Source organism: Peromyscus leucopus, chromosome X, assembly GCF_004664715.2.
Source record: "Peromyscus leucopus breed LL Stock chromosome X, UCI_PerLeu_2.1, whole genome shotgun sequence".
In the NCBI taxonomy this organism is placed as follows: Eukaryota; Metazoa; Chordata; class Mammalia; order Rodentia; family Cricetidae; genus Peromyscus; species Peromyscus leucopus.
In genome coordinates, this window is record NC_051083.1 from 79777135 (window position 1) to 79789415 (window position 12281).

Consider the following 12281-nt stretch of genomic DNA (forward strand, 5'->3'; position numbering starts at 1 on the left):
GAGAGAGAGAGAGAAACAGCAAAAATAGAACCAAACTTAAGTCAATAGAGGCAGACTAGAGTCATATCAGACACATAACCAAGAAAAGAAGTCCACATTCCCAGGTCACCTCACAAAAACACAAGATCAAGACAATATGTCCCCTTCAAAATCCACTAGTTCTATAGAAATGTTCTCCAATAAAAATTAACTAGAAAACCCCCAGGAAACAGAATTTTTTTTAAAAAAAAATCATATGTAAAATCAATTCACTGAAATTAAATAAGACATAAAGACATGTAAATGAACTTAAATATGTTATTATTTGGATTAATTGATAGAATTGCATTAGAGGTTGCTCTTGGTTTCTTAAAAGAAGAGTTCAGTGGGTATTTTTATATGTAAATTTACTTGATCATCTACTGCACTTAATATTCTTTTTCAAGACTTTGTTTTTTTCTGAATATTTAAAGGTAGAAAGTACTTGCTTATCACTGAAACTGTATATTACACAGTTGTAAGGATTGTTTTTCTAAATGAAATGATTTTTTTTTGTGTGTTGCTTACTATGGTGATTTTTTTTAAAAAAAAGGCCCCCAAAGGGAGAGGCACTATTAGGAAGTATGGCCTTGCTGGAGTAGGTATTATCTTGTTGAAGGAAGTGTGTCACTGTGGAGGTGGGCTTTGTGATCTCATATATGCTCAAGTCATGCTCAGTGAGACAGTTTACTTCCTGTTCTCTTTGCATCAATATATAAGGATTCACACCTCTAGCACCATGTCTGCCTGTATGCTGCCTTGCCTCCAGCCATGATAATAGTGGACTAAACATCTGAAGTGTCAGTGGACCACCCCAATTAAATATTTTTCTTTATAAGAGTTACAGTTGTTACAGAGTCTATGTACAGCAATATAAACCCTAAGGCAGAAGTTGGTACCAGGACCTTGGGTAATGCTGTGATAGGCCAGACCGTGTTTTTGGTTTTAAAGTATATGGACCATGGAACTGTGGGTTAGAAAAGCAGATGTGTGGTGGTATTGTGTTCCCCAAAATATTGTGTACCTTAATAAATTTATCTGGGGTCAGAGAACAGACAGCCACTAGATACAAAGGCTAGAAAATGGTGGCACTCACACCTTTAGTCCTAGCATTCCAGAGATAGAAATCCCTCTGGATCTCTGTGAGTTCAAGGCCACATTGGAAACAGCCAAGCATGGTGACACGCCTTTAATCCCAGAAAGCCAGCCTTTAATCCCAGGGAGTGGTGGTAGAAAGCAAAAAGATATATAAGGCGTGAGGGCCAGAAACTAGAAGCATTTGGCTGGTTAAGATTTTGGCTGGTTAAGCATTTGGCCTGGTTAAGCATTCAGGCTTTTGAGCAGCAGTTCAGCTGAGAGCCATTGGGATGAGGAAACAGAAGCTTCCAGTCTGAGGAAACAGGACCAGCTGAGGAATTGGCAAGGTGAGATAGCTGTGGCTTATTCTGTCTCTCTGATCTACCAGCATGGACCCCAATAACTCGCCTCGGGTTTGATTTTATTAATAAGAACATTTAAGAATCCTGCTAAACAGATGAATACTTTAAATGCTCTTAATGTGGCATCCTAGAAACTTGGAAGACAGTTGTGCTGAGGCTGATTTGAATCATGGGGGGCTAGATCAAGAGGAGAACAATATTAATATGTGGCCTACATTCTTGTGGTATTTTGATGAAGAATGTGGCTGCTTTTTGCCTTTGTCTGAAGAGTCTGCCTAAGGCTAAAGTGAAGAGTTTTTGATTAATTCATTGGCAGAGGAAATCTGAAAACAGCCTAGTATAAACTCTGCCATGTGGTTATTAGTGGTAACTCTAATGAAGATTTATAATGAAAAGGAGAAAGCCGAGCAAGAAAAAAAATATACAAGATGTAGAACAATTTGAGGAGAAAAACAGCACCAGAAATAGAGTTAAGTGGAATGGAGTTATGTCCTGTATTCAAGGAAATAAACAGATTAAGAAATGAAATAAAATGGGTGGTGACCTCAGGGCAAGATCCTACCCAGCTAAGTTTCCAACTTGTGAAAAAGAATTAAAGAAAAGCTTAGAGTCAGGAGTGTTGGTGAATGCCTTTAATCCCAGCATTGGGAAGGCAGAGGGTGGCAGATCTCTGAGTTTGAGGCCAGTCTGGTCTACAGAGCAAGTTCCAGAACAGCCAAGCTTAAACAATGAAGGAAATCATGGAAAACAGAAAACTGATGAAGTTATAATTAAAAAATCTCTGAGTTCAAGGCCAATTTGGTATACAGATCCAGTTTCAGGACAGTCGAGGTTAGGCAGTGAAGAAAACTATCCAAAACAGAAAGCTGTTGAAGATGTAATTGAACAAGGGGGCCATGTTCCAGTCCCAGTTAGCAGCAGAACTTGGCAGCTTTAGCCACGTGGTTCTGGCTTCAAGAATAGAAGAAAGGTATTATGGAACCTCCTCCATGACTAAGGAACATGGCTGAGGCCAGGCATGTGTCAGATATGTCCCTGAATGGAGGCCTAAAGAGGCCATTGCATGAAGCTATGAAGGTGAAGCCTGGATTTCCTTGGAGACCCCAAGATGTTGGAGGTGCCAGAGCCATGTGATGCCTGCCAAGGAATGCTGATAACAGGGAGTGGAACCAGCCTGAGAAAGAAGTATGTTGCAGTCAACAAAGCTGAAAGGAGTTAGAGATGTGAAGAGCGTTTTGACACAAGACATGGAGATGCAGAGCTTGGAATTTGCTCATCTTGTTTTAGGTCTTGCTTTGGTCCAGTATTTCCTTACTATGCTTTCTTCCCTATGTTTTGGAATGGTAATGTATATCTGGTGCCATTATATGTTGGAAGCATGTGATCTGCATTTTGATTTTGATTTTACAGAGGATTACAGTTAAGAGCTTGCATAAATCTCAAAAGAGAAATTGAACTTTAGATTTTTAAATAAGTTTGAGATTGTTATACAATATGAGTACTTTTGAAGTTGGACTGAATGCATTTTTTTGCATTATGATATAGCTACAAGCCTTTGGGGACCAGGGAGTAGATTATGGTGGTTTGAAAGAAAATGGCCTCCAAAGAAAGAGGCACTGGTAGGAAGTGTGGCATTATTGGAGTAGGTGTGGTCTTGGAAGAAGTTTATCATTGTGGAGGTAGACTTTGAGGGCTTATATGCGCTCAAGCCATGCCCAGTGAGACAGTTTGATTTCTGTTGCCTTTGGATCAAGATGTGTGGACTCTCAGCTCTAGCACTATGTCTACCTGCATGCTACCATGCTTCCTGTCATGATGACAATGGACTAAACCTCTGAAATGTAAGTAAGCCACCCAATTAAATGTTTTTCTTTGTAAGAGTTGCAGTGGTTATACTGTCTCTTCACAGCAATAGAAACCCTTAGACACTTACATTGTTTTCTTTTTCTTGTCTAGCTCTTATAGTCTGGCTAATATTATAGAGTAGTCTTTATAGGCTTTTCTTTCTCTGCCAATCCTTATCTGGCCAACTCTAAGACTCAATCTTATAAAATTTACTTTGAAATATTCCTGAAAAGTATACTTAAATTTTCTCTCATGGCCTCTGCCATCAATAACTGATTGCTGATACTATGCTTCTAACTCAGTTCATTTTCAGAGTACCAATACTCATATATCCAATGTTCTACATATGAATTAATTCATGTATCTAGGAGTGCTTCAGATAGAGTAAGTCTAAAATGGAGCCTTGAGCCTTTACACTATTTCATTTCTTATGTTACTCATAAATGTTATTGCTTTTATCTAGTATCTCAAACTGGAACCTCACCTTAATTCTTTTCTCTTCTCTGTCCCTTATATGTAATTGTTCACTAATTCAGTGTAAAAATGTTCAAATAATTTACATGCATTTTGCCATTTCAACAATTCATAGAATCATTATTTTTATTTAAAATATTTCATCCCCAATTACATGACTGCATAAATATTTTCATTGCCTTAAACTTTTCTTGATTTCAACCCATCATTCATTCTGTAGAAAAATGGTCTCTTAAACACTCACATAAATGAACATGCCACTTTCTTGCTTAAAATAGCATCTAACTATTAACTTCCCTAGACGTATGTATCCCTAGATAAACTTAACCTTAACCTCCTTACCATAGGTCCACATCCTTTTTGAACTGACTTTACACTGATTTTCTAACTGATGTCAGAACTAAAGCTCAAGGAGTGAAAATTAGAATAGATTTTGTTATTGTATGCATAGAGTAACATAATGAACCATGAAATCCAATATAAACTCAAGTGCTCATGGGCTTCTGGTGTTCAGATCAGAAGGAAAATACAGTTGGACAGGTCTTTGGGGTAGAAGTAAGCATGAAAATGACATAATACCTGATAGGAGCTGGACATAAATTTGGATCCATAGAGTGGGATAAAAGTAAGATTAAGAACACAGTAAATAAAACACAGGAAACTATCACCTACTCACTGACATGTCTTTACAGTCCATATTGTGATGGGTAGGTATTATAGGTTGATTTAACAGGTCAGAAGTGAAGATATTGACCAACAGAAAAATCTATAATGTGTCTGATCATCTTTATCTTCTACTTAAAAGGTTGCACTGGTTTCTTAGCAACTACAGAACAAAGAATTTTGAGAGTCAAAAGGGCCTCCTCAGCTATTAACTGCCTATGAAGCCATAACTCCCCCCACCCTGTACCATCTTCTCTTTAGCCTATGGCATCAGTAATTGCATGGTATGCTTTGTAATCCCAGTGTTTTTCCACATACTGTTTCCCCTTCTTGACATGTCTTTGATTACTTCATTTCCAAGGTGAATTTGTTTATTCTCCAGATTTTTGTACAAAAAAATGACTAACACTGATTGAGCATGGTGGCACACACCTTTGATCCCAGCACTTCTGAGGCAGTGGCAGACAGATTTCTGTGAGTTTCAGGCAAATCTCTTTGACATTGGGATTTCTAGGCCACCAAGGACTACATAATGAAACACTGTCACAAAATAAATAAATAAATAAGACTGCCTCTGGGAATCTCCTTCTGAATGTTCCTTTCTTATAGTCAATCCATGTATCAATTCTTGTGTTTATAAATGAGCAAATGTTTTGAGTTTTTAGTATAGGCCAGATTATGTTGTTATATTCCCATTCTTATGGGAACACCATGAGAAATATGAAAAGTCAAACGTGTTCTTTATCCCTTTTGGCCTTATGTTTAGAAGTCCACACACATGCACAAACAAAATGACTATTGATTTAACATGTCCCAAAAATTAAGGAAAAGGTACTGACATGTTGAAAAAGAGAATGAAGAGGAGGTGGGGCAAGTTACTTCATTATAAGTTTGAGTTATATAATATTGTTGGTGTTAATAACAGTGTGTCTTATAACATTGGAGATGTTATATAATTTATTCTACAGTTTTTCTTACTGAGGAACTGATACTTAAACTGAAACTTGAAGGATATATGAATTCAACTGTAATGCTCAAGCTTGGAAATTGGCATGTTTCATATACCAAGAGAACTGGGAACAAGAGTTAGTGACTAGATTAAAGTAAGAGTGAGAAATAAGGTATTTCAAATAATACACTTATAACAATTTTATTGAATTCTCATAAAATGTAAAGCTTCTAGAATTTTTTCATGATCTCTCAGATTACTGTGAGCCTGTAATGGAAGATAGGAAGTAAAATAGGACAACTAATTTAAAAGTAGTCATGAAGGAGAAATACAATGTGTTATGTGCTCAGGGGCTGAAAATGAAGCAGTTTTGATTTAAGTCCTATTTATGTCTTAATTTTAGTTCTGTTTCTCCATGAAAGTTATACCCAAATATTCTAAGCCTTAGTTTATCGGTGAAATGGGTATAATAATAGGCTCAATTTTTCATAGTCTTAGGCTGAGATAAGAATGCAATAATTCATTGTAGTGATTAAAGAAGTCTATGGTTATAAATATTTAATAAATACTAAAGATTGAACTCAAATGGGAAGTAATAGTGGCCTGGACAAAGCTGATCGCAACATATTTGGAAAGAAGGGAATAGAACGAAAACTATCATGAAGGTTTAAACAGCCCAATCTAGTAATGGTTTGGACATGAGAGATGAGAAATAAGGATCTCCCAGGTATGACACCTGGGTTTCTTTTTTTTTTTCCCCCAAGACAGGGTTTCTCTGTGGACACCTGGGTTTCTGTCAAAAGAAGTGGAACAGATGTTTCTGTACTTACCTAGGTTAAAGAATATCTATCTGCCTTGTAGATTTAGCTGTAAATTTTCCTGTTTGTACCATGTAAGGCAATAATGAAAGAAAAGAAAAGATGGTATATAAAATGCTATGTAAAAGAAAATGGTTATTAAACACTTTTGGTACCTGTCAGTCTCTTACGTGAAATATATAAAATGTGTTTAATTTTATAACAATTCATAGAATGGTGTCTTGCTATGAAAATAAATTGATATATAGTTTTTACCTAAAATGTAATATTTTTGAAATTTTCTTTTTCAATATAATATTTTAATACTTGGAGAACTTCATATAGTGTAATTTGATCATATTTACCCCCACTTACCTCTTAATTTTTCACATATCCACTCTTCCATCCTCTACACCCAAACATTGAATTTTCTTTTTAAAATAATACTATCAATCTTAATTTGTGCTGCTCAAGTACTCATGGGTATGGAGTCATCCACTAGAGCATGGTCATCTTACCAGGAGCCACACCCTTAAAAAATTGGCTGTTCCTCCCTAGAATCCATCAACTCAATAGCTCCTCTATTAGAGGCAGAGCTTGGAGCTCTTCTCAGCTCTGTACAAGAATGTTGACTGCTTGATCTTGTCCAGGCAACCACAGCTACTATGACTTCATGAGTGCAGCAATCTTTGCATGTTCAGATAGTGCTGGTTTGCTCTTTTCCAGCCCTACCTTTCATTTATAAAACTTTCCCCCTCCTCTTCCATAATGGTTATTGATTAAATGAACAGTTAGACTTATATATTATTTTGTCTTAAAGGTGTTCGGTAATTCTTTGATCTGCTTCTATCACAGAATGGAGACTACTTGGTAAACTAGCAGATGAAGAACTTGAGGAGTGTGCCTAACCTTCTTCCCCTTGGCAACTGGTAGTCTACTCTGAGAACCACCTGGCACACCATGGGGAAACGTGATAACCGAGTAGCATATATGAATCCTATAGCAATGGCCAGATGGAGGAGTGCAAGCCAATCTACAGGCCCAACTATACAAGATTATCTGAATCGACCAAGGCCTACCTGGGAAGAAGTAAAGAAACAATTAGAGAATAAAAAGAAAGGCTCCAAAGCATTGGCTGAATTTGAAGAAAAAATGAATGAAAATTGGAAGAAGGAGCTTGAGAAAAGCAGAGAGAAAGTATTAAGTGGAAATATCAGTTCATCAAAAAGAAAAGAAAAAAAGAAAAAGAAAAAGAAAAAGTCTTGTCGGTATACATCCTCTTCATCAAGCTCTGATTCGTCAAGCAGTTCTTCAGATTCTGAGGATGAGCCCAAGAAACAAGGGAAAAAGAGAAAGAAAAAGAAGAACCGTTCCCACAAATCATCTGAAAACTCCACCTCTGAATCAGAATCGCCAAGCAAGGAGCTTCCCCCAAAGAAGAAAAAAGCAAAGGATGAAACCGAAAAAGAAAAATATACCAAAAGCTACAGCAAGAAAAGAAAGAAGACTTGTCCTGAGGAAAAGCCATCCTCTTCAGAAGCCTCATTCGAATCAGATTATGAAGAGGAGGTGCAGGCAAAAAAGAAAAGAAAATACGATGAGCAAGAAAGAGAAATGGAAAAGATGAAAAAGAAGAAAAAGAAGAAACATCACAAGAAACACAGTAAGAAAAAGAAGAAGAAGAAGTCTAGTTCAAGTCACAAGTCAGTGTAACAGAAAGGAAAACCAAACAGGCTTTCCATATTTAAAATGAAGCAAAATCTAAAGGAAACTTCAACTGTGAAAAGCTAGGTTGTATTTACCAAAATGCATGAGATTCTCTGTGTTAATAGAGTTATTCTGGACTTTAAGTTGCCAGTAAAATGCCACTGTGCCAGAAAAGGCTGTATTTGTTGCCTGCAGCTTATATATACAGTTTTGTTTGTTTAATGTCGGTCATTATGCCTAATAGGTACTCTTCTGGGAACCAAAACTCAGTTGTCATACTAATGTTAAAATGTTTGGAGTTCAATTAAAATGTTTTAGATAGTGAATAATTTTGACCAAAAATATATCTAACGTTAAATGTATGTAATTTTTGCATATCTTTAAAATACAGTCAGAAACATGGTGACAATTACAGTTGACATTTTGAAGATATGACAGCATTGTTGTTCAAAAATTAATTTTTTAGCTATGTTTAGTTGGTGTTGCATTTTCTTTCAAGACATTTTTGTTTACATTGGGGAAGGGCTCACATCAGGGAGGGGTGTGTGTTTGCTACTCTGGTTAGCTGAATAGTGTGCCTTTAATCCTTACACATCCTATTTTTGCCAGTGCAGCAACCATTTATTTCTTACATGCTGATATTGTAGAATGTTGTTGTGTACTGTATCAAGAGAACAAGAAAGCAGTTTACAGCATAAAGCCCCCAAAGCTATGACATTTACCTCCATTTCAGTACTATTCACTCTCCGGTACTAAATGCTATTTAACATTCGATTACTACATAATTTGAATTAACTGTTATTATTTGAAGGACAATCATTTTAAACTGTCCCTGGTTTTGTTTCTTTATTTTTATTCATAAGCATTATGATTTTTGCACACTTCATACTGTCATTTTAATTATCCAGTGATATTCTTTATGATGAGTGTTAATCCTTTTAAATATAATTTTTATGGTGAAGATGTAAGATTCAAGTTTTTCATATCTTAAATTTTGGATATTGATTTCATCTCATTAGTGCATTTAAATTTCACATTTACCAAAATATTTAGCATGTAAAAAAAGGTCTTTAAAAATTTGTAATGCCTTCATATTGATGCTGGTTTACTAATAAGCAAGTTGAGGGCCAGACTTCTAGTATGCTCTGTGTCTTGTTACATAAACTACTGCCTAAATATTAGTATGTTCCTTAAAAGTTTCTTGTCCTAAATATTAGTACTGAAGTATAATGGAAGTTAAATTTAGGTAATAATGGCATCATTTATCTTTCTGTGTCCATATATTACTAAGATCCGGTGCCTTGTGTCTGTTGCTGATTCGTGTTCACCACTAACATTAGAAATGTGTTGAAAATATTTTTACTTTACATTTCTATATCAGAGTAGCATAAATTATAAGCTTATGTTTCAAAAACACCTATTGAAGTAGATACACAAATAATGTCATGGTACAAAGTATTTTGGCATGATGAGAGAGGCTCGGTGTTTCTTTCAGACAGGTGATTTAACCTCAGATTCTTTGAATCTAAAGCAAAATTATATAAAAGATCTAGTAGATAAATGACTTGATATCTCTGAAGGGTGTCGCAGGGGTAATATTAGACTCTCTCAATATTGTTCTTGGAGTAATGTAGTAATGCCATACTAGATCACCTTGGAGTTTCATAAATACAACTGTTTCTTAAAATATATCTATATGTATATTGCTGATAAAACTATTGCATTTAAGGAGTATTTTGTATCCATATAGAGTTTTTTCAAGAGTATTCATTAAATGTTTTTAAAAGTTATATTATTTGTAGAATATGTCAAAAACATTTACAATTCATCCTATAGCTCTGTGCTCCCATTCACTTCCCTGTTCTTTGTAGTTAGGGGATCCCATTTAACTACTTACAACAGAGGACTTGAAAACAGAAGTGATGTGTCATTTCTATCCTCAAGCAGAAACAATTCCTGCATGACACTTCAGCTGTCTCTTTACATCCTACCATAACTGGAAAGCAAAGTCCAACCTCCAAGAATGTTGCAAGCTGTATCTTTATGTCACATTTTAGAAAGGTTTTGTCCTGGAAAACTGATGAAGTTGCCATGAAATTTTTAAGAATAATAAATAAATTGCTATGTGTTCAGTCACTTAGATGTTGGCTCCTTTCTTTTTGTATCACCACCTAAACTAACTTGAACAATAACAGAGTACTTCACATCTGTTTATCACTTAAAAAGTAATTCAAATACCTTTATCCACAGATGGCTGATTAACCCAAAAGAGATCATATATTTCACATTGAAAAAACATGTTCATTTTATTTGCATTCATTTTCACATACTGACTCTGAAATAGGTTGATTTTATATCCTATTTCATTCCTCTGATTATAGCCTAAACAAATTTCCAGGAACCAATTTGAGAAGGAAAATTATTTTAAAATACTCATTACTTTTGAGGTATGAGGAAATATTATGATAGAAAAAGTGCTCTAGAAATATGTAGGGATTAATAGACTAGGCAGATTAAGTGAAGATTTAACATGTAGTCTCCATATTGAAGCATTATCTCCACCTGGCAAACACTGAAATTTTTTAATGATTTTCTTATGTAATTAGTAAGAAAGCTTCAACTATAACATTCAACTAACTTTTACTATTGTAAGGGAAACAGCAAGGGCATCAATAAGAAGAGAGATTGGAAAAATCAGTAAATCTAGATTAGGAATTTAATTTCAAGGACATAAAGGATCTGAAAGATCTTAGGCTGAAGATAAAGTTGAGATAAGAGAATTAATAAAATCAAGTGTCCAGGCTATGCATTTAGTGATAACTTTACAATTATAAATTTATTTTGATTTATTACAATTGTTAATTATATTGTGATAGTTGTGTGTGTGTGTGTATATGTGTGTGTGTGTGTGTGTGTGTGTGTGTGTGTGTGTGTGTAGTGTTTGTGTATGTATGGAATTGTGTGTGAGGGTTAGCATGATTGTAAGCCAGAGGTTGACATCTATCCTTCAATTTTTTGGGTTGGGTTGTACAGGGTCTCACCGATTCAGCTAAGCTGGCTACCAATGAACTGCTAGAATTCTCCTATCCCACTTGCAACACTGGGAAAACAGATATATACCACCTTTGAAGTGATGCTTGTGATTCAAACTCAGGTCCTCATGCTTTTATCCAAAACACTTTGCCACCACACAAATTCCAGAGCTCTCAGTCATTTCTGTTCAGCTATATTTCACAAAATTATTTAAGATACTTGTTTATCTTAATTTATGCCTTATGTACATTTTAGGCAGATATTCAGAAACATCCTTGTATTGGACTTGAGGTGAAATGACTTTTTCATTCCTTCCTGAGCTGCAAAAAGGACATTATGTATTATCGATGTGTGCTATCTTTTTAAAAACTGTTTTCTGAAGCAAAATATTGTGTATCACAGGTAGGCCTCAAAACTCAACATGTATCCCAAAAATAACCTTGAGATTCTCATCATCCTGCCTGTAGAAAGCTAAGATGACAGGCATGTAGCACCATAAAAGATTTATTCCTGCAGAGGACTAAATAGCACTTTTTCTTGACTTATTTATATATACTTGTTGCTTAAATTTTCCTGCCTTGCCCACAGTCAGGACAAATCTCTGTCACCCGCCAGTCCCACAGCCGCTCAGACCCAACCAAGTAAACACAGAGACTTATATTGCTTACAAACTGTATGGCCGTGGCAGGCTTCTTGCTAACTGTTCTTATAGCTTAAATTAATCCATTTCCATAAATCTATACCTTGCCACGTGGCTGGTGGCTTACCAGTCTCTTCACATGCTGCTGGTCATGGTGGTGGCTGGCAGTGTCCTTCTGCCTCAGGCTTCCACTTCCCAGAATTCTCCTCTCTCCTTGTCCCACCTATACTTTCTGCCTAGCCACTGGACAATCAGTGTTTTATTTATTGACCAATCAGAGCAGTTTGACATACAGACCATCCCACAGTGTATACTTTTATTTTATAATTAATTTAATTATAATTTTACATATCAGCCACAGATTCCCCTGTCCTCCCTCCTTCTACCCCCCATCCTTCCCCCCGCATACTCCCCTGATTCCCACCTCCTCCAAGGTAAGGTCTCCCCAGGGGAGTCAGCCCAGCCTGGTACATTCACTTGAGGCAGGTCCAGTCCCCTTCTCCCTACACCAAGGCTGAGCAAAATGTCTCAGCATAGGCCCTAGGGTCCAAAAAGGCAGCTCATGCACCAAGAACAGGTTCCACTTTCACTGCCTGTGGGCCTCCTAAATAGTTCAAGCTAATCAACTGTCTCATTTATCCAGAGGGTCTGGTCCAGTTCCATGGGGGCTCCTCAGCTATTGGTTCACAGTTCATGTGTTTCTGCTAGTTTGTCTA

The 12281-nt window shown here is 36.2% G+C and overlaps 1 protein-coding gene across 5 annotated transcripts in view; it reads left to right on the forward strand.

Moving 5' to 3' along the window:
* Positions 1-10028, forward strand: part of Fam133a (family with sequence similarity 133 member A) — a 44181-nt gene extending 34153 nt beyond the window's left edge. For all 5 annotated transcript variants that reach the window (XM_037199197.1, XM_037199194.1, XM_037199195.1 and 2 more), the window contains one exon: positions 7041-10028. In XM_037199197.1, the coding sequence (XP_037055092.1) occupies positions 7146-7898 (753 nt within the window). In that variant the 5' untranslated portion in view covers positions 7041-7145 and the 3' untranslated portion in view covers positions 7899-10028. The remainder of the gene's footprint in view (positions 1-7040) is intronic.
* The last annotated feature ends 2253 nt before the right edge of the window (positions 10029-12281 follow it).